Source organism: Schistocerca nitens, chromosome 1, assembly GCF_023898315.1.
Source record: "Schistocerca nitens isolate TAMUIC-IGC-003100 chromosome 1, iqSchNite1.1, whole genome shotgun sequence".
Classification (NCBI taxonomy): Eukaryota; Metazoa; Arthropoda; class Insecta; order Orthoptera; family Acrididae; genus Schistocerca; species Schistocerca nitens.
Window position 1 is genome coordinate 1308226093 of NC_064614.1, and position 24107 is coordinate 1308250199.

Genomic DNA, 24107 nt, shown 5'->3' on the forward strand with positions numbered 1-24107 from the left:
AATCAGAGATCCTGGAGGACCAACTATGTTAAAACTGTTCTACTGGAACACAACAATACATGAGACAGGCAAAACATCCTTAGATTGCAAGAAGAATGTAATAATCATAATTCCATGTGCTAAGTGGTATGATTATTACTGAACCATCAGAAGAATACATCGACTGGTAGACACCACCTTGGGAAAGGTCAGTTTGGGTTCCGGAGAAATGTACGACCACAAAAGGCAACACTGACCCTTTGACTTATCTTAAAAGGCAGGGTGAAAAAAGGCAACCTAAGTCTACAGTATTTGCAGATTTAGAGAAAACTTTTGACAATTTTGACTTAAATACACCGAAAGCTGCACCTTATCAGTATTTGGAATGAAGACCACAATGAAAAGTTACGGAGGGGCAGCCACTGTCTGGACAGTTGTAAAGCAGGCTGGGTAGTGACAGGAGTCCACTGCCTTACAAGAGTTCAAAATCGCACCTCGCTTGGAGATTCCTCACAATTTCTTCATCTCGCTTCGCCTGAGTTTCTTCCTCTAGTAATTTTTCAAGTCTGCGACGAACATCTTCCAATTCCTGAAGCCTTCTTTCCTCCTCTTTGTGGATTTCTTCAAGTTCTTTTGCTTGCGTTTCTGCAGCTAAGCGGGCCTAAAATGAAAGAATAAGGAAAATTAGAAAATAATATTGTACAGAGAGTGATTTCACAAGATCACACACACACACACACACACACACACACACGCACACACACACACACACACACACACACACAAAATCCTACCATGGGATGTACCTCCCATCATGCCTTTCACTGTGGTTAGCAGAGTATGGACGTGAATGTATAAAAATAAAATAAAATGGAACTACCACGCAGAACACAGTTACATCTCTACAATCTTCATAAAAGCAGTGATAACTGGCATATGGTACTTTCAGTTGTGAACGGGAGTGTAGTATAATAGTGACCAGATGAAACAGACAGTGGGAACTGGAAGGGGAGGAAAAGTGCAGAGCAGTGGGGGCTCTTACTGTTAGGACCACTTTCAAATAACTTCCGGGAATTCAGCCAGGTAACACTTTCAGCGACCGCCGATATTTCGGCGGGAGAACACCCCGCCATTTTCAAGGCAAACTGCAACGGACAGGCGGCGTGCATGCAAATTTAATACCTCGGTTCTGCGACAGAAGCAGGAAAGATAACACACACACTGGACACTAGTGCCACCAAAGATGACCAAAGTCAGAGCTATCGATAGTGAGACTATGAATTCACAGGTGAGGCAGCATTGACTCTGTTCCTCTGTTTTTTGACAAGGGAGAGAGCCGGATTCCAAACAGAGTTTAAACAGAAACCTCCATCCCTGTTAACGAGGTTGCTCGCTAGTTTAATCTCAACTGCCTCCTTAATGACACTGTCCCAATAGCTGGACGTGCATGCCAATATCTCGGTGTTATTATATAACATGGGGTGACCAGTATCCAAGCAATGTTCGGCAATAGCAGATCTATTTGGCTGCTGTAATCGTGTGTGCCGTTTATGCTCAGTACATCTGTCCTCCACGGTCCTGATAGTTTGACCAATATATGCCATACCGCAGCTACAGGGAATACGATACACACCTGCCTTACGCAATCCAAGATCATCCTTAACGGAACTCAAAAGTGCTCTGATTTTAGATGGAGGTCGGAAAACACATTTCACATCGTATTTCCGTAAAATACGACCGATCTTATTGGACGTGTTTCCTACGTAAGGCAAAAAGGCAGTAGACTTAGGTGTTGACCCAGAATTATCATCAATCACCCGATGTACAGTTGGTCGATAGCGCAGCGCACGTTCAATCTGTCTATCACTATAACCATTTTGACGAAATGTAACTTCAAGATGGGACAGCTCAGCTGGCAAAGTCTCAGCGTCAGAAACGACATGTGCCCTGTGTACCAAGGTATGAAGTACCCCTTCACGCTGAGCCGAATGGTGACAACTATTAGCTTGTAAGTACAGATCGGTGTGAGTACGTTTCCTGTAGACTGCATGTCCCAATGATCCATCATCCTTCCTCCTAACCAACACGTCGAGAAAGGGAAGGCAACCATCCTCCTCCACCTCCATCGTAAAACGAATGTTCGGGTGGATCGAGTTCAGATGTTCTAGAAAGACATTCAAATTCTCCCTACCGTGAGGCCAAACAACGAAGGTATCGTCAACGTATCTAAAGAAACAGGCGGGTTTTAAAGGCGCCGACTCCAATGCACGTTCCTCGAAGTCTTCCATAAATAAATTTGTGATCACAGGAGACAACGGACTACCCATCGCAACTCCATCTGTCTGCTCGTAATACTGGTCATTAAATAAAAAGTAAGTGGATGTCAACACATGCCTAAAGAGATTAGTTAAATCAGTACCAAACCTGGCTTCAATTAACCGCAACGAATCAGACAGAGGAACACGAGTGAAGAGAGAGACCACATCGAAACTCACTAAAATATCAGAGTCATTCAGCCTCAGTCCCTCCAAACGACGTAAAAAATCAGCTGAGTTCCTGATATGATGTTCACACTGTCCTACTTGTGGACTCAACAGAGAAGCAAGATGCTTGGATACACGATATGTCGGAGCGCCTATGTTACTCACTATAGGACGGAAAGGAACCCCTTCCTTATGAACCTTTGGAAGGCCATATAACCTAGGGGGAACGGCACTATAGGTGTTAAGCCTCTTGATTGTGTCCTGCGAAAAACCACTTTTCTTCAGGAGGCTGTTGGTCTTTCTCTCAACACTTTTCGTGGGGTCAGCATCGATTCTGCGATACGCTGAATCAGATAATAAACGTTGCATCTTTTGTACATAATCAGGTTTATTTAAAACAACGGTGGCATTGCCCTTGTCAGCAGGTAAAATAACAATACTGGGATCGACTTTGAGAGAGCGTAAAGCAGCCCTCTCTGCTGCTGTTACATTACTCTTGGGTGGACGAGCCCTAGTCAGGTCTCACATTGTTTACCTCTACGGGGAGGAAATGTATCGGTGTTTACGTAAGTTGGATAAACTTCGTAGCTGTCGAGTTAGACTGCAATGTGCTTTGTCGTTTTTATTGAGGTGTCGTGATGAAAATCATGTCCCAACATTTGCTAAGGTTGTGCACCATATTAATTCACCTGCCGCCAATCGTATCAAGCAACGTGCTGGCTTGGCTCTTGTTCGCGAAAGGATTCGTTTTACTCGTCGACGTTTGGATTCTGTTTCCAAAGAATTGTATCGTTTTCATTTAATGGTTGCATCTGAAGTGTCTGATTTCACTTGGGATTGGTTGGACGGTGCCTCATGGACCCAAGCTGACTGGGAGTACAACTCCATTTGGCAAAGTTTGAACGTTTTCATCGCGCGGAGTCGGATGTTATATCTCGACGTTCTGTGATAAATCTCACAGAGAAATCTTTTGACGACGCAACCTTATCCGTGCTAGGGAAGGGTTTAAATTTTGCACCCACTCCGAAGAATTTGCCGGTAGTTGATTTTATTAGTTCAATTGAACAGGCAGTTTGCAAACTACCTCCTGACGCTGCAGAGGAAGTTAGGAGGGAGGCATGCCGTGTTTTGACTAGGGCTCGTCCACCCAAGAGTAATGTAACAGCAGCAGAGAGGGCTGCTTTACGCTCTCTCAAAGTCGATCCCAGTATTGTTATTTTACCTGCTGACAAGGGCAATGCCACCGTTGTTTTAAATAAACCTGATTATGTACAAAAGATGCAACGTTTATTATCTGATTCAGCGTATCGCAGAATCGATGCTGACCCCACGAAAAGTGTTGAGAGAAAGACCAACAGCCTCCTGAAGAAAAGTGGTTTTTCGCAGGACACAATCAAGAGGCTTAACACCTATAGTGCCGTTCCCCCTAGGTTATATGGCCTTCCAAAGGTTCATAAGGAAGGGGTTCCTTTCCGTCCTATAGTGAGTAACATAGGCGCTCCGACATATCGTGTATCCAAGCATCTTGCTTCTCTGTTGAGTCCACAAGTAGGACAGTGTGAACATCATATCAGGAACTCAGCTGATTTTTTACGTCGTTTGGAGGGACTGAGGCTGAATGACTCTGATATTTTAGTGAGTTTCGATGTGGTCTCTCTCTTCACTCGTGTTCCTCTGTCTGATTCGTTGCGGTTAATTGAAGCCAGGTTTGGTACTGATTTAACTAATCTCTTTAGGCATGTGTTGACATCCACTTACTTTTTATTTAATGACCAGTATTACGAGCAGACAGATGGAGTTGCGATGGGTAGTCCGTTGTCTCCTGTGATCGCAAATTTATTTATGGAAGACTTCGAGGAACGTGCATTGGAGTCGGCGCCTTTAAAACCCGCCTGTTTCTTTAGATACGTTGACGATACCTTCGTTGTTTGGCCTCACGGTAGGGAGAATTTGAATGTCTTTCTAGAACATCTGAACTCGATCCACCCGAACATTCGTTTTACGATGGAGGTGGAGGAGGATGGTTGCCTTCCCTTTCTCGACGTGTTGGTTAGGAGGAAGGATGATGGATCATTGGGACATGCAGTCTACAGGAAACGTACTCACACCGATCTGTACTTACAAGCTAATAGTTGTCACCATTCGGCTCAGCGTGAAGGGGTACTTCGTACCTTGGTACACAGGGCACATGTCGTTTCTGACGCTGAGACTTTGCCAGCTGAGCTGTCCCATCTTGAAGTTACATTTCGTCAAAATGGTTATAGTGATAGACAGATTGAACGTGCGTTGCGCTATCGACCAACTGTACATCGGGTGATTGATGATAATTCTGGGTCAACACCTAAGTCTACTGCCTTTTTGCCTTACGTAGGAAACACGTCCAATAAGATCGGTCGTATTTTACGGAAATACGATGTGAAATGTGTTTTCCGACCTCCATCTAAAATCAGAGCACTTTTGAGTTCCGTTAAGGATGATCTTGGATTGCGTAAGGCAGGTGTGTATCGTATTCCCTGTAGCTGCGGTATGGCATATATTGGTCAAACTATCAGGACCGTGGAGGACAGATGTACTGAGCATAAACGGCGCACACGATTACAGCAGCCAAATAGATCTGCTATTGCCGAACATTGCTTGGATACTGGTCACCCCATGTTATATAATAACACCGAGATATTGGCATGCACGTCCAGCTATTGGGACAGTGTCATTAAGGAGGCAGTTGAGATTAAACTAGCGAGCAACCTCGTTAACAGGGATGGAGGTTTCTGTTTAAACTCTGTTTGGAATCCGGCTCTCTCCCTTGTCAAAAAACAGAGGAACAGAGTCAATGCTGCCTCACCTGTGAATTCATAGTCTCACTATCGATAGCTCTGACTTTGGTCATCTTTGGTGGCACTAGTGTCCAGTGTGTGTGTTATCTTTCCTGCTTCTGTCGCAGAACCGAGGTATTAAATTTGCATGCACGCCGCCTGTCCGTTGCAGTTTGCCTTGAAAATGGCGGGGTGTTCTCCCGCCGAAATATCGGCGGTCGCTGAAAGTGTTACCTGGCTGAATTCCCGGAAGTTATTTGAAAGTTGTATACGCCAGGAGAAACTCAGGTCTCACATTGTTAGGACCACTGTCTGCCGTTTGCAGCTTATACAGTCTGATTCAGCCAAGATGTCCACTGGAACTGATTAAAACATCGTAGTTCTGTTTTCACCCAAATGAGCTACGGAAAGTCAACACTAAACGTGGAAAATTTGACAGTAAACAACATGCAGTCTCTTTTCCTGACTACATTTATCACAGAGTTCAACTTTGCTTTCTCAAATAGAACTATAGTAATTTCTGCTGCTACTATCATAGTTCAAAAAGGGACAAATTTGACAGCATTTCCCTCTTTAAAATCCAATTAGCAGTTTTGAAGAAATTACAACATTTAGGATTTATGTGGACAGACCAACGAGATTCCTTTGATATCACAGCACGTGCTGCAACAACGAGATATTTTAATTCTCTTGGTTGTCAGCCGTGTGGTGTATAATCTTCATCTTTGAATTTACCCCAGTGAAAATCAGGTGAACATGCAGGCTATATATGAAGAGTCACAAGTAGTAAATACATTTAACAAATATTTTTTATATATAGTAGAAAGTATTGGGAAAACAGTTAAAGAGAAAAATCACAGCAGTATGTTCAAAAGTAGCGTACATAAAATTCAACAATACCAGACAAGGAAAGTTGCTACTCACCATATAGCAGAAATGCTGAGTCGCGATAGGCACAACAAAAAGATTCACACAATTATAGCTTTCGGCCATTAAGGCCTTTGTCAGCAGTACACACACACACACACACACACACACACACACACACACACACACACACACACACACACACGAGCACACACGCACGCAAGTGAACTAACGCAACTTGCACACACGTCTGCAGTCTCTGAGGACTGAAACCACACTGCAAGCAGCAGCACCAGTGCATGATGGGAGTGGAGACTGGGTGGGGGTGAGGAGGAGGCTGGAGTGGGGAGGGGGAGGGATAGTATGGTGGGAGTGGCGGACAGTGAAGTGCTGCAGTCTAGACGGAGGGCAGGAGAGAAGGTGTGGAGGGGGGAGGGAGTAAGTAGCGAAAAGGAAAGAAATAAAAAGAAATTAAAAGACTGGGTGTGGCTGTGAAATGATGGCTGTGTAGTGCTGGAATGGGAACAGGGAGGGGGCTGGATGGATGAGGACAGTGACTAACGAAGGTCGAGGCCACAAGGGTTAGAGGAATCTAGGATGTATTGCAGGGAAACTTTCCACCTGTGCAATTCAGAAAAGATGGTGGGAAGGATCCATATGGCACAGGCTGTGAAGCAGTCATTGAGATGACGGATATCATGTTTGGCAGCGTGTTCAGCAATAGGGTGGTCCACTTGTTTTTCGGCCACAGTTTGTCGGTGGCCATTTATGAGGACAGACAGTTTGTTGGTTGTCATGCCTACATAGAATGCAGCACAGCGGTTGCAGCTTAGCTTGTAAATCACGACTGGTTTCACAGGTAGCCCTGCCTTTGATGGGATAGGTGATGTTAGTGACTGGACTGGAGTAGGTGGTGGTAGGAGGATGTATGGGACAGGTCTTGCATCTAGGTCTATTACAGGGGTATGAGCCATGGGTTAAGGGATCAGGACTAGGGGTTGTGTAAGGATGGACAAGTACATTGTGTAGGTTCAGAGGACGGTGGAATACCACGGTAGGTGGGGCGGGAAGCAAAGTGGGCAGGGCATTTCTCATTTCAGGGCATGACGAGACGTAATCTAAACCCTGGCGGAGAATGTAATTCAGTTGCTCCAGTCCTGGATGGTACTGAGTTATGAGGGGAATGCTCCTCTGTGGCCGAACTGTGGGACTTAGGGAGGTGGTGGGAGACTGGAAAGATAAGGCATGGGAGATTTGGTTTTGTACAAGGTTGGGGGCATAGTTACGGTCAGTGAAGGCTCTCTGGAACAATATATGACATAGCTCCATTCAGCAGTACTAAACAGACCTCCAAAGTAGTACGTTCAGTCAACGATTTAACAATTGCAAATTTCAGGGAAAGCCTACAGCAGTTAGACTGGGATGAGGTGTACCGTGAACCTGATGCCAATTTAAAATATAATTTATTTCATGACACTTTTGTAAATGCATTTGAAAACTGCTTCCCCAAGAAAATAGTTAAATATACTCGTAAGAAACCATGTAACAAACCATGGCTTACTAAGCGTATAAAAATATCTTGTAATCGGAAAAGGGAAATGTATCTGACAGCAAGTAAGAGTAGTGACCTAGAAACTATCAAACATTATAAAAACTACTGTGCTATATTAAGAAAAGTTATTAAAAAATCCAGAAGTATGTGCATCATGTCTGAAATCAGCAACTCTGATAATAAAATTAAAACAATTTGGAATATTATTAAAAGAGAAACAGGTCAACCAAGAGCACAGGAAGACAGTATTACCATCAAATTGAATGAAAACTTTACGAACAAAAAGTCAGAACTTGAAAATATTTTTAATAATCATTTTCTAAATGTTGTGGATATAGTAGGATCCAGGTGTTCATTAGAAGATGCTAGGCTGTTAATGGAAGAGGCCATACCTATTCAGTTTGATACAATTGAAATCTCACCCACTTCTCCCTCTGAAATTAGGAAAATAATAAACTTGCTTAAAAGCAAAAACTCACATGGAATTGATGGCATTTCCAGCAAAATACTATAAGCTTGTTCTCAACAGATAAGCAAGACTCTCAGCCACCTGTGTAATAGCTCTCTGGAACAGGGCATTTTCCCTGATAGACTGAAATATGCTATTGTTATACCTTTACATAAAAAGGGGATGGATCTGATGTCAACAATTACCATCCAATCTCCCTTCTAACAGCTTTATCCAAAATTTTTGAGAAAGTTATGTATTCAAGAGTAGCTACACACATCTGCAAAAATGAAGTACTAACAAAATGTCAGTTTGGTTTCCAGAAAGGTTTTTCCAACAGAAAATACCATATATGCTTTCACCAATCAAATTTTGAATGATCTGAATACCAGAACACCACCCATTGGGATTTTTTGTGATCTCTCAAAGGCTTTTGATTGTGTAAATCATGAAATTCTGCTAGACAAGCTCAAGTATTGTGGCATGAGTGGGACAGTGCACAAATGGTTTAATTCATACCTAACTAGAAGAGTGCAGAAAGTTGAAATAAGCAGTTCTCATAATATGCAAAGACCAGCACATTCCTTAAACTGGGGAACTATCAAGAATGGGGCTCCACAAGGGTCGGTCTTGGGTCCTTTGTTGTTCTTAATATTAATTGACTTCCCATTCTATATTCATGAAGAGGCAAAGTTAGTTCTCCTTGCTGATGATACAAGTATAGTAATCACACCTGACAAACAAGAATTAACTGATGAAATTGTCAATAATGTCTTTCAGAAAATTACTAAGTGGTTCCTTGTAAACGGACTCTCACTGAATTTTGATAAGACACAGTACATACAGTTCCGTACAGTAAATGGTATGACGCCATTAATAAATATAGACCTTAATCAGAAGCATATAGCTAAGGTAGAATATTCAAAATTTTTAGGTGTGTCCATTGATGAGAGATTAAATTGGAAGAAACACATTGATGATCTGCTGAAACGTTTGAGCTCAGCTACTTATGCAATAAGGGTCATTGCAAATTTTGGTGATAAACATCTTAGTAAATTAGCTTACTACGCCAATTTTCACTCATTGCTTGCATATGGCATCATATTTTGGGGCAATTCATCACTGAGGAATGAAGTATTTATTGCACAAAAGCGTGTAATCAGAATAATAGCTGGAGTCCACCCAAGATCATCCTGCAGACATTTATTTAAGGATCTAGGGATATTCACAGTAGCTTCTCAGTATATGTACACTCTTATGAAATTTTTTATTAACAACCAAACCCAATTCAAAAGTAATAGCAGTGTGCATAACTACAATACTAGGAGAAAGGATGATCTTCACTATTCAATATTAAATCTAACTTTGGCACAGAAAGGGGTGAATTATACTGGCACTAAAGTCTTTGGTCACTTACCAAACAGTATGAAAAGTCTGACAGATAACCAACAAGTATTTAAGAAGAAATTAAAAGAATTTCTGAATGACAACTCCTTCTACTCCATAGAGGAATTTTTAGATATAAATTTTAAAAAAATAAAAAATATAAAAAAATTTAAAAAACAAAAAAATAAAGTTGTTATATTAACTTAATTATGTTGTTAAATTAACTTAATTATGTCATGTATTGGAAAATTTGACTCGTTCCACATTATTATGAAATATCGTATTCATGATCCATGGAACTAGTATTAATCTAATCTAATCTAGTGAGACCCTCGGTATATTTTGAGGAGGACTGCTCGTTACTGCAGATGCGATGACCACGGGTGGCTAGGCTGTACGGAAGTAACTTCTTGGTATAGAATGGGTGGAAACTTCGAAATTATAAGGTGTCCATATCAACGGGAAATTTAAATTGGAAAAAGTACCTGATGGAGCTCCTAAAACAACTTAGTTCAGCCACATTTGCAGTTAGAATCACTGCAAATCTTGGGGAGAGAGAATGCAATAAGTTGAAATTTTGTATATTTTCATTCAATAAAGTCATATGGAATAATATTCTGGGATAACTCATCTTTAAGAAAGAAAGCTTCATTGCTCAAAAATATGCTGTAAGAATAATATGTGGCACTCACTCACAATCATCTCATAGACATCTGTTTAAAGAATTGGTTATTCTGACTACTGCTTCACATTATATATATTCTCTCAAGATGTCTGCTGTAAACAATCCGCAACAGCTTAAAAAGAACAATGATGTACAGAATCACAATACCACAAGGAAACAATGACATTCATTACTCCACATTAAGATTGTCTTTAGCACAAAAAGGGGTGTACAATGCTGAAACAAAAATTTTTGATCACGAGCCTAGTAATGTAAAATGTCTGAGAGACAGCAAAGCAAAATTTGAAAAACAAAATGAAAAAGTTCCTCCTTGACAACCCCTTCTATTACATAGAAGAATTTCTATTGTAATGTACAATTTAAAAAAAAACTTATAAATGTCCAGCATGTAGTCATATTTACATATTAAAATGTGAAGGTAAAATGACTCGTTCCACAACATTATGATTTTTGTAAAAATGATCCATAGAAGATGTAAGTAAGTAATGAACCAACTAATTAACTAATGCCTTCACATCTTACCCAGCATGCACGGATGAGCTGGGTGAACACTTTCCTATCCACATGTAATCAGTGAGCTGGACATCCATGGTGCTGATACCACATACATATATGTATGTCAGGTAGCTTCCTCTGGAAAGTCGGCAGGACATCATTAAGAAACTGTATCTCCTCCCCATTAAAGATTCTTTAATGAAGTAAGAAACAGTCACAGTCTCCAATTATCCCGTACCAAACTTTCAAGCATTACTAACACTCAATGTTCAAAATGTCTCGGGCAAATTCTCAGTAGCTCAATAAGGTATAATTCTTATTTTTAGCTTTCCATGACTTTTAGTTGTAGCTTCAATGGTAAGACAATTCTGTGAAAAAAAAAAGAACCATTGTTGCTTCAGAAATGAGTGGCAAAATTCCAAGTGTCTTCTGTAACCCTGCTTCAGAAATAACACCCAATATGGATGGAAGCTCCCTGGTGCTAATACACAGACAGTGATCAACAGCTTCCAGAGCATCTAATTCGTTTGCTGCACTTTTAACAGGTTTGCTCTTTGTCCTCTGCGTAGTATTACAATGCCCTTCCAACAACTTCTCTTTATTGTTCCTTATGAATTGTCCATAAAGCAGCAGCATGTTTACTTTAACTTGGTTTGTGAAAGACAATGATTTTCTTTCCCCGAACTAACCAGCAACTGACACATTTGAATGATCGTATATTTTTACTATTGCAAAATCGATTTTCTGTCACTGAGTGACCATCTTCAGTGCTAGAAGTTAAAAAATTTTTCACATTACGATCAGAGAGTACAACATAGAAAATCACAATTACATCTGTATATGAACATAACACTTGTTAGAAACAAACCTATATTGTATAACTTAAATTGGGATGCACTGTTGACACTATGCTTACGGCGATCACATAGACTGAGGTCGCTGTTTACCTGCACTTGTTCAGCAGACCTCGGTGTGACGGGGCTTGACACGCCCTCTATGTGACATGTGTCACGTGAAGACATAGTATTATTGGTTTTGCGAATTATTAACACTAAATAACTCTTGTACTTTTGTGAATGGTGTAGTAATTCAAATTTAAAATGTACGTACAACACATAGCAGATGCAGGAGAATATCTAAAATACATTGGCATATTGTTTTTTATAAACTATAAAACATAAAATAGATCGATGATAAGTTATTAGAGTGCAGAACATGTAAAAAGCAAAAGACAATGCCAAAGAATAATAAATGAACAACATAAAAAGAGGCGCAACACAGGTCTTTCTTAAAAAACGTAACACCCACCATCTGGCGTGGGAAGTCAAAAGTACAACGTTCGTAATTTAGGTAACAAACGTTAATACCAAGGAGTCAATATATAAAAAATAATAACATTAATACCAAGGAGTCAAATATATTAAAAATAATCACATTACGAAACTGCTGTTACTTAATAATTAAATGAGATGACATCCAAAAAATATAGTAAAGACAATTTAAGGCGGAATGAGATAAGCGAAACTAAAAATCAAAAATTTATCACATTGCCTTTCTATGGTCCCATTAGCAATGAAATTGCCAGTGTATTCAAGAAGAGAAATATTAATGTAGGTTTCTCGACGGCGAACAGACTGGGCGTGCTTTTAAGGAATAACATTCATGAACGCAAAGTCTTACATGAATCAGGTGTTTACAAACTTATGTGTGCCGCGTGTAATGCAGGTTACATAGGGCAAACAGGACGAAAATTAGAAACAAGGTTCCGCGAGCACGTAGCACTTGAGCTGCTTGTTATCCCTTATATACAACGCCTCAGTCATAGTCGCTACGAGAACACGTATAATGGTCGCTATTTCAACTGTCTCAACACATTGACACACATGTTTTTAGTTTGTTTTAATAACATTACTAATTTCGGTTTTTAAAAGATGCTTCTTTCTTGTTTGTTCTGTAATTTACAGAACTTATGGACGCCTACTGAACATAATTTTACGACAGTCGACATCTCGTAGGCGTTGACACAAAGTAATACAAACCGGTTATCACTTTACGTAATTATTTTTAATATAGGTTAACAATTCTTTTGCTATTTGAATAAGTGCTGGATATCGTGCATAGTCTATGTTTAATTTCTCTAAAGTACGACGTACATTTTGGTATAAGTGACACTGTTACTTGTCCTTCCTCATGTTGGTTTCTCGATGATTGATGTATACTACTTGTTCGCACCTTACATTTGCACGGCATTTTAATTTAATTATTAAGTAACAGCAGTTTCGTAATGTGATTATTTTTAATATATTTGACTCCTTGGTATTAATGTTATTATTTTTTATATATTGACTCCTTGGTATTAACGTTTGTTACCTAAATTACGAACGTTGTACTTTTGACTTCCCACGCCAGATGGTGGGTGTTACGTTTTTTAAGAAAGACCTGTGTTGCGCCTCTTTTTATGTTGTTCATTTATTATTCTTTGGCATTGTCTTTTGCTTTTTACATGTTCTGCACTCTAATAACTTATCATCGATCTATTTTATGTTTTATAGTTTATAAAAAACAATATGCCAATGTATTTTAGATATTCTCCTGCATCTGCTATGTGTTGTACGTACATTTTAAATTTGAATTACTACACCATTCACAAAAGTACAAGAGTTATTTAGTGTTAATAATTCGCAAAACCAATAATACTATGTCTTCACGTGACACATGTCACATAGAGGGCGTGTCAAGCCCCGTCACACCGAGGTCTGCTGAACAAGTGCAGGTAAACAGCGACCTCAGTCTATGTGATCGCCGTAAGCATAGTGTCAACAGTGCATCCCAATTTAAGTTATACAATATAGGTTTGTTTCTAACAAGTGTTATGTTCATATACAGATGTAATTGTGATTTTCTATGTTGTACTCTCTGATCGTAATGTGAAAAATTTTTTAACTTCTAGCACTGAAGATGGTCACTCAGTGACAGAAAATCGATTTTGCAATAGTAAAAATATACGACCAATGCTGTCTCTTTTTTCAAGTATACCTGTTATCTGGTCGTTGTGCACAAGACAACATGGAGTCGCCAATCAACACTTGAATGACACAAACAGAATGAAAGCTACCTTTCCTCTGTAGGTCTTTTACAGTGGTACTGAAGTATATCTAATCTACATGACTGCTGTGCAATTTGCACTTAAGTGCTTGGCAGGGGTTTCATTGAACAACTTTCACACTATTTCTCTATGGTTCCATCCTCGAATGGCAAGTGGGAAAATGAACTCTTGTGTGTCATTCCAGGCGAGCTACAATTTCTCTTATTTTATTATGATGATCATTTTTCCACAGATAGATAAAAGTCAACAAAATAATATTTTCACTCTTCGAGAAGAAAGCTCTTGGCGGGGGTGGGGGCGAAGGCGGGGGTGGTGGTTGGGGTGGGGGTGGGAGCAGGGGGTGGGGGTGAGGGTGATGGCGAGGGTGACAAGTGGGGGGTGATGAGCAAGAGAGGAGACCAACAACCCCTCAGATCAATGAGCCCAAAATGCCCTACCTTACAGGGATGAATAGAAACTACCTTCGTGGGCAAAATGTAGCAACAGGTCAGTCGCTTTGACATTGCCTGCTAGCACCAGAGGCAGCGTGTCAGGAAGATTAAGATGCTGCCTGAAAGCAGCTAAATTACAGCAGTGTATGAGAAACTGGGCCACCGTCAAGTGGGCTCCACATAGGCAACGAGGGGGATCCTCCCACCTGAGAATGTGGCCACGGGTCAGTCGAGTGAGGCCAACGCAGAGTCTACATCGGACAGAGGATTCCCAGCGAGAAGCAAATACGGAAACTGCAAAGAGGACGTGATCTCCTTAATTGTCCTCAGTTTGTTTCGAGAGATCAGGGCAGACCACTCTGAGTTCCAGACTTCCAGCAATTGATGGAATATAAATGAGTGAAGGTCTGGTGCTAGGATCCCAACTTCCAGAATTGGCAACCATGTGGTCAGCTTGTTCATTTTCCAAAACCTCAACACGACCAGTGGTCTAAATTAAAACAACTGGCCGTCCAGCTTGATAGGGGTCAGAGACACAATCCTGGATATCCGTAATAAGTGGGTGAGGAAAGTAACAGTGGTCTATAGCTACAGATCAGGAGACTCTTGCCAGTGCAAGAACAAAAATGGCTACGGGCTGATTTAATGGCCACGAACTCAGCAGTAAAGACACTCCAGCCGTTTGGCGGAGGGTGGAGTTCACTGTACCGTGCACGTGTTTGTATACAAAGCCTGTACGTCCGTCGACTGTCGAGTCATCTGTGAATACCACTTCCAAATCCAAATAGGTCTCAAGGACAGCTAATAACTGGTGGCAAAAAATCGTGGGGCCAACGGAATCTTTTGGACCACAGGAGAAGTCAAGACAAATGCAAGGTCAGGGATCAAGCCACGAGGGAGGGGGGTTAGATGCGCTGTCTCCCCGAAAAGAGGAGACTGTGGAGGAAGCTGCAGTTCCGAACAGAGACACTGGAGTTGTGCAGCAACTGTAAACCCAGTTCTGGGTCATTGTTGTGGAAGATGGAATTCCCCCTCAGGGAAAAAAAGACACAGGAGTTGTGATGTTCAGGCAAGCTACGAATGTTGCTGTTGCTGGTGCCTCATAGGTAACAGAGGGACTCGTAACGGCAACTTGTATGCTGCTCACAGGGCTAGTCCAGAAGGCTCTTGTCGCAAGTCTGACACCACAATGATGAATGGGGTCCAGTATCGGCAATGCTGAGGGTGATGCAGAACCGTACACAACATTCCCATAATCGAGACGGGACAGAATCAGGGTTTTGTAGAGCTGCAAAAGGAAAAAAGTGATCTCCACCCCAGCAGTGCTACTGAAGCAGTGAAGTGTACCGAGGTGTCACCAGCACTTTTGCTTACAGTGGCAAAAATGAGGCAGCCATGTCAGCCAGGGATCGAAGACCAGTCCCAAAAAGCTGTGCATCTCAACTGCAGCTAGACAAATCATCTGACTGATCATCTAGAGAAAGCTCTGTGGGTGGGAAGTATAAAAGTAACCAAAGTGCAGGAAACGTGTACTGGTGGTTGAAAAACAAAAGCCTTGTGTGTGAGCCCATGACCCTGCCTTTCATACGGCACCCTGTAGGTGACACTCAGCAACAACCATACTAAACGAGCAATAATAAAAGCAAAAATTGTCAGCATACAAGGAGGGCCCCACAGCCACCACTGGGCCATTGATGGACATCAGAAAGAGGGGCAAACTCAGTGATGATCCCTGCAAGACTCCGTTCTCTTGAATGCGTGGGGTACTGAGTGAAGCAGCTACTTGAAACCTGGAACATACAGTATGACAGGAAGTTCTTGGCAAAAATCCAGAGTTGACCCCAGAGATGCCATTTGTGCAATGTAGTAAGGATGTGGTAACACCATGTCATAAGCCTTCTGGGGGTCAAAAAAAGACAGCGATGAGGTGCTGACAATGTGCAAAGACCGTGGAGTAGCCTTTGTAAAAATCGCTCTGAGATGGAGCCAAAAGGCCTCACAACTCAAAGAGCCAGCACAGCCCCTTCCTTACCGTGCATTCGGGCAACTTAAAAGAGAACATCGGTAAGGCTGACTGGGCGATAACTGTACATCTCGAGGGGGATCTTACTCGATTTCAGTACCGGAACTACCGTGCTTTCTTGCCACTTAGTTGGGAACTCTTCATTGTTCCAGATCTGACTAAAGAGGGCAAGGATGTGATGCTGACAATTCACTGAGGGATGTTTCAGCATTTATTTGTGGATGCGGTCTGGCCTTGGGACCATATCGGAGCAATACGCTAGGGCAGTGGAGAGTTCCAATCCACTGAATGGACCATTATATGGCTCCAGGTGGCAATTAGTAAAAGATAATCACATTCGATCCACCTGCAGTTTTACGAGATGAAAAACAAAGTGGTAGTGCTCAGACAGAGATGAGCGAGCATAATGCTCAGCAAAATGTTTGGCAACAGTGTCTGCTGGAAATCATATCTCCTGCATGGGAATACAGAATTCAGCATTAGTGCTTAAAAGCTGCTGTAGCTCAGCCAGGTGGTAGAAAAATCCATTACAATTCCACTGGTGTGTGGCCACTGTAGTTTCCTTTGTCTTAAAGGATTTCCTTTTGTCATTGTTGTCCTCCTCTTCCTCCTCCTCAGAAGTCAATGATGGGAAAGTTTCCCTGAATTGGTTTCAGGGACAGAGGAAGAATGAGAAGTCTGATGGCTTGCATCAGTCTGCGATTCCTTCAGCTGCCGGCTGGCATCTGGCTGTGGACCAACTGAAACCACGGAAGGGAGAGACCCAAGGGACCTCCTCCTTGCCAGAGAACCCAGATGAGGAGGAGGAGGAGGAGGAGGAGGAGGAGGAGGAGGCACACCCAGCTGGGGGATGGGGACCAGTGGCCTCAGAAGGTGGGGAGCCAATGCTCCTAAAATGGGTGTGGTGGAAGCACAAGAATGGCTCCAACGGCATGGGGTGGTGGTGGTGGTGGTGGTGAGCAGTAAGAAACACAAGAGAGGAAAGCACCTCTGACAAAGAAGAGGCTGACATTGTAGCTGTAGTGCAAGATTGTATCGTTTCTATGGGATTAAGACGCTCACACTTTTTTCTGGCCTCTTGATATGCAAGCTCATCCAGGGTCTTACACTCCTGGATTTTCTTCTCATGAAAAATGGAGCACTCTGCTGAGCAGGGAGAAAAGAGCTTGCCTCCGATTACACAGATGGGATAAGTGGCACAAGGAACATTCACATGCAACAGATGTCCACAATCCCTGCAGAGAAGGGTAGCAGTGCAATGGGAAGACATATGTCCAAACTTCATACACTTGAAGCATCTAAGAGGAGGAGGAACATATGGTTTCACATCACACCGGTAGACCATCAACTTGGCCTTCTCAGGCATTGTATTACCTTTGTGAGGCAAGACGAAAGCTACAGTAGCAACTCTGTTTTCCCTCGGTTCCCTACGGACATCACGGATGATGAGCACAGCCCGCCGCTCTAAGTTGGCTCGTAGCTCATTGTCACAATAGAAGATTACCATGAAAGATGATGCCCTGGACCATTCTGAAACTCTTTCGGAGAGTGGCGGTCACGAGAATGTCACCCAACTTTCCACAAGACAGCAGTGCCTGTGACTGGGCAGGAGGTAATGTTTTAATCAGCCGGGAATCACTCTTCATCTTAAAGCTAGCTGGAACATCCCTGTATTTGTTTTTGATGTGTTCAACATTAAATAAATGCTCTGTGGCCAAAAAGAAGTCCCCATCAGTCCTGGCACAGACTAGGTACTGGGGAGAGTGTCTTTCTTTTTGTCATCTCGTCCTACATTCTTCCATGGGTGGCCAGGGAAGGGAACACATTGGGATCGTATTTTTTTGCATTGTACATGGCCTTTCCATTCCAAATGGGGGCTCTCCCTACGGGTGCCACCCAGCCTCAGCAACAGCTACCTGACAAGTAATCCATTGCTGGGAGACTTTGTGCCCCAGTCACGATGGGCACATGCTCCGTGGCATATGGGGAGTGTGCAGCGCAGGCACCAACACTGCGATCACTGCGTGATCGAGGGGCTACCACCGTACAGGTACTTCACTACCCCAACCCCCCCCCCCCCCCCACACACACACATACACATAACAGGATGGCTATCGTGTTGCGTTTTGGACATACTACAACAACAGGGAGGAAGGATGTCATGGTGGAAGGTTTGAGCATACACCTTAGTGGGTGACCTTCCCTGCTCAACACACACTTCTGTAAAATTTGGATAAGATGGCAGGTGAAAACCAATAATGGGGGCCACATAAGTGTTAACAGAAGGTAAAGATAGCACTGGCAGTGAAATTGGAAATCTACACCAAAATTGCAAAGTCCAAGCAGGGCCTGCACCAAATGGACCATCCAACGGGAAGAGATAGTCAAAGTGCAGGTTTACAGCACAGAAAGTATAAGCAGTGCTGGAAGGACTGGGGACAACACAGAGTGGTGTCTCTCCTCAGGGTTTAGTGATACAGGTGTGTAATTACTTCTATTTCTTTTACTGAATATTGGTGTGATCTGGGCAATTTACCAGGATTTAGGAATGGATCTTTCATTGAGCGAACAATTGTATATGATTACTAACAAGGGAACATCCCCATCACCCCCCCCCCCACACACACACACACCACACACACAGATTTAGTTATAAGTTGGCACAGTGGATAGGCCTTGAAAAACTGAACACAGATCAATCGAGAAAACAGGAAGAAGTTGTGTGGAACTATGAAAAAATAAACAAAATATATAAACTGAGTAGTCCATGCGCAAGATAGGCAATATTAAGGACATTCTGAGCTCAGGGGCGCCGTGGTCCCGTGGTTAGCATGAGCAGCTGCAGAACGAGAGATCTTTGGTTCAAATCTTCCCTCGACTGAAAATTTTACTTTCTTTATTTTCGCAAAGTTATGATCTGTCCGTTCGTTCATTGACGTCTCTGTTCACTGTAATAAGTTTAGTGTCTGTGTTTTGCGACCGCACCGCAAAACCGTGCGATTAGACGAAAGGACGTGCCTCTCCAATGGGAACCGAAAACATTTGATCGCAAAGTCATAGGTCAACCGATTCCTCCACAGGAAAACACGTCTGATATATTCTATACGACACTGGTGACAGCATGTGCGTCACATGACAGGAATATGTTGTCGACCCACCTAACTAGTACACTTGGCGAATGGGTAAAAAGATTCTCCTACCTTGCCCGATTTAGGTTTTCTTGTGGATGTGATAATCACTCCCAAAAAAGTGATGAAAACATAAGAGTTTGTCACATAAACTGAAAATAAAAATTTAAACTTTTCACTCTAGGGAAGACTTGAACCGAAGACCTCTCGTTCTGCGGCTAGTCACGCTAACCACGGGACCACGGCGCTCCTGAGCACACATTGTCCTTAATATTGCCTATCTTGCGCATGGACTACTCAGTTTGTACATTTTGCTTATTTTTTCATAGTTCCACACAACTTCTTCCTGTTTTCTCTATCGATCTGTGTTCAGTTTTTCAAGGCCTATCCACTGTGCCAACTTATAACTACATCTGAGGGGGGTGCGATGGGGAGGTTCCCTTGTAAGTACGGAGCTATTATATCAGTAGTTTCTGGAAAGAATCTAACTGGTAAACAAGCTGGGCTGGAAGACTTGCCTTTATGAAGTTAATATTTTGTTACGCTGGGATATCTACTTCTAGATACTCATGTGGGCAGCTGTTCTTTATTCAAATTCTGGAATCTTTACTGCACTTCTTTGGTGAACGAATTCTGGAAAACCATGTTTAGTAATTCGTGTTACTTCATAGCAAAAGTTAGTTACTTCTGCAAAATTTCTGTGTACAATTATTATTGGGTGTTACCATAATCAATAAACTAATGGACAGAGTAAACATCTGTTTTCCAACAACTAAAACAGAGAATTTGATAGTATTTAAAAAGGTACACCTACCATTTTCTCTGCTTGTAACTCTGCTCTCGTCTGTTCCATATCAATTATCTGACTCGTTCGACATCTGTTCTCCTCACTTATTTTTAGGATCTCTGCATCTCTTAACCGCCTTCTACGATTTGCTTGTGACCTCTGGTAACCTTCACGCAATCCAGAATACGATATTGCTGTCTGCAAGGAAGATATCCATTGCAAACGGGTTCTGAAATAATTTAGTAGTTATACACTTTACTGATGTACCAACAATATTATTTATCAGTAAGAACATTTACATTTAACAGTGATTTCTACATCCATCTTAAGTAACTGTTTGTTACAAGAATGTTCATGGATTTTGTTGGGTTTACTGCCCACCTTAATGCCTACCACGTACTTTTACAAAATTGTTGTCTTGCAAGAGGTTATAATTATATCTACAGTTGTGATGTTGGTGGTAGTGGTGATTCTAGTTAATTAGCACGAGTAAATTTATACGCTCTACTTTTTCTACTTTTCTTCTTAAATAAATAATTTAAGTAGGGAATGCAAAATGTATGTTCAAATATGACTATGCACCTGTGATCCATAGTGGCGAACTCGAACGTTCTGTCATTGGTATTGAGCACAAAACGAGTCCTGTCCCGGGTAGAATTGCTATTTGTTGGTGGACTCACATCTACTCTGCACTGGGGATCCAGTGGAATTGACCCACATTGTTCTCTCTCATTCTGACTTTTGAAGTAGCTCAACTCTGTTGGATGCAATACGAACCAATATTCCTTCAATGTTGGAAGAAGATACCCACGTTTATACAACATCCCCTGTAAAAGAACAGATAACAAATTGATTTTTATATCATAACATAAATATAACTTAAGGGATCATTTACTCACGATAACAATGGAAAGACTAACAGTTACATTTGAATCACGTCTATCACTTACTATGATTTGCTGAATGCCACAATTTTTTACAAGTAAAAATCACTTTTGCTTTTATGTAGTTTTAATAAAGTGGTTGTGAAACTGTCTATACTGATTTTACATGAGCTCTTTGTCCAATAAACAAAATTACGAAAGTAAATGTAGCTGTTTAACAACAGAAAACAAAGGGTTCTTGATCTTTTCGTAGGCTACACACTTAGTATAATTCTTCTACTGCCTGTTTTATTATCAATATTAATGCTAGCAAGGAAGCACTCTAGTACAAAGCTGAAAATGCTGATGATGTTTACGGCTTTCAATGCCCCACATACTGTCAACCATGCAATCACAATACTGGCTGTTAAAGGCAATTGGGGCCAGGACTAGATTTATCCAATGGTGAACATAGCATGAGACTACAGAACAAATCAAAATGCTTAGTCAATGAGTAGCTGACAACAGTGCTAGTTGTGTCAATACAAAGCAGAGCAATGGTAATGATAAACAAAGCAAGCATTGTATTATACGGGATCTACCCAAAAAATTCCAGAACTATGTCCACAAAATTTTTCTACGCTTAACTTTTACTTATTGTGCATGGTCTCCTTTGAAATACTCTCCTCCACAATTGATACACCGCTCCCATTGCTGTTTCCACTTCTGGATGCAGTCATGGTATGTCTCCTGCTGGATCGCGCAAAATGTCATGTGTGAATTTTCTTTTAGCTCATCTATCATTGCAAATCTTTTGTCCTTTCAATGGGGTTTTCAACTTTGGAAATAAAAAAAGGAAGTCTGCAGGGGCCTGGTCTGGAGAGTACAGAGGATGAGGCAACATAGTGATTTCATTTTTTGTGCAATAGCCACACACCAACGGCGATGAATGTGCGGGTGTGTTATCATGATGCAAGATCCATGAATCTCACCAAAATGCAGGCATTTCCTTCTTACATTTTATCGCAGGATTCGCAACACGTCCCGATAGTACCATCGATTAACAGTTTGTCCCTGTGGCATGAGTTCATGTTGAACTAATCCTTCAAGGTCAGAGAAAACTATCAGAATGGCTTTGACAGTTGGCCTGACGCGATGAGCTTCATTTGTCTTAGAGAACCTTTCCCACAACCTATTGTGAGGATTAAACCTTGGTCTCAACATCTTAACCAAACACCCATGTCTCATCATTGTGACGTAAATATTCCATACTGCCTTGCAAGATCACGTACGTGAGAAAGAATCATAGGTGGCAGAGCATCTCCAACTTCTCAAAACACAATAAATAGCTTTCCAGCCAGTTTACCATCTAGATGAACAGTCGGCATAATTGTATAAATTTCCAGGTTTCCTTTCATATGCATCTCCTCTTGAAATCCTGATTAGTTGGAGTTGAAAACAAATTCCTAAGCAGAGTGATGAGATAAGTTGTTATTTATCTCGCCTACAAATTTTCATGCCGATTCCGCAGTTTGCTGTGCACCGTAAAGTTGATGCTTTGTTTGAAATTCTGTTATCTTAAATTTTCCAATTCTGTAGCACTGTTTGAAGTTATGGAATCTTCATCTGATTCCATTAAAATCGCTGGAATATATGTCACAAGCAGTTTGATGTGGTCACTATCATGCAAATTCTGTAAATTGTACTGTGAAATGCGCAAACAACAGTTTTTGTGACAAGTACAACTTGTTCTCCCTTGAATATTCATAGTTTTTCTTATTTCACTACACGGTCATGTTGCTGTGGACTTATTCAAAACCTGTTTCCCCCCCTCTCTTCTATCCTGCAGATGGTCTTCCTTGTACATACTTATGTTTAGTACATGGTCCTTGGATGATTGTCCTTTACTTTGTTTCGCTGAATACAGGATTTGTTGCTTCCTGCCCAACAAGGATGATGAACTACATGGCTTGATGGCTCAACACCTATTTCAGTATCAGTTTCACTTGTTAAATATGTATCATCATATTTGTTAATTGTACTCCTCATGTACATTGTCTCCACAGTCGAGCGTATACAACACAACACGTCACCACTCATCTTGCAGAAACACAAATACTTCATCTGCAACTTCTTTCTCACTCTGCAAAATTCCTTGGGTGTCTTTTGGACGAAATGTCAACTTCGACAACTGTTGTAGATATGTAGTCTTTTCAAAAATTTTGGAATATTCATAGTTCCACGCCAACGGTGTGTTGGAGCAAAATGTTGTTGGCATCTGTGCAACCATCTGTGTTTACCGTGTGAATACCAGAAGTTTCGTTGCTATATGACTAAGTTTTTCATAAGTGCCATATTGAGCAGATTGTTGTGTCTCACAGTTTGCAAATTTTGAGATGTCAGAGTTAGAAGAGCAACATGTCTGTATTAAATTTTGCATGAAACTCAAGAAAACGTTCACACAGAGACAATAAATGATGAAGGAAGCCTGCGGTGATGACTGCTTAAACCATACTTGGTGATACGAATGGTCTACATGGTTTATAAATGGTTGGATGGAAGTCAAAGATGACCCTCATTCAGAACACCCTATGAGGTCTACTTACGACGCTCATGTCAGGAGCGTCGATGAAATTGCACATGCCAATCGAAGACTGGCTGTCAAGAGATTGCAGAAGAATGTAGCATTGCGGTTGGAACATGTCACGAAATCCTCACACAGCATATGGGAATGAAACCTTTGATGTTGATGGTGCAAACTTTGTAATCACCGTCGCATGCCATTTCTCATTTGGTGTTCATGGTTTGTTTTGAACATTTCTTGAATGGCACTAGGGTCCATTTTGTGAAGAGTAATACAGACATCTCACAGGCAGTTGACCTCTGTATCTCCTGGACACTCATTTTCTGTTGACCTCCTGATGCTCATGATGAGTCATTAGCAGCTACTATTTTTCCTGTCATGGTTGTTAACACAACACTTTCAAATGAGCCTTACTAAAGATTAAACTTGTGGGGATTTCCACACAGATTTTCTGAAAGTGTCTGATAGAAAGCTTGA

The 24107-nt window shown here is 41.5% G+C and overlaps 1 protein-coding gene across 1 annotated transcript in view; it reads right to left on the reverse strand.

Annotated features, from left to right (window-relative positions):
- The window catches only part of LOC126240075 (differentially expressed in FDCP 6 homolog), a 125058-nt gene that overhangs the window by 53247 nt on the left and 47704 nt on the right, over positions 1–24107 (reverse strand). Inside the window, exons 5-7 of the mRNA XM_049947904.1 lie at positions 20766–21010; positions 20211–20412; positions 474–640 (exon numbers count right to left, since the gene is read on the reverse strand). Of these exons, the coding sequence (XP_049803861.1) occupies positions 474–640; positions 20211–20412; positions 20766–21010 (614 nt within the window). The remainder of the gene's footprint in view (positions 1–473; positions 641–20210; positions 20413–20765; positions 21011–24107) is intronic.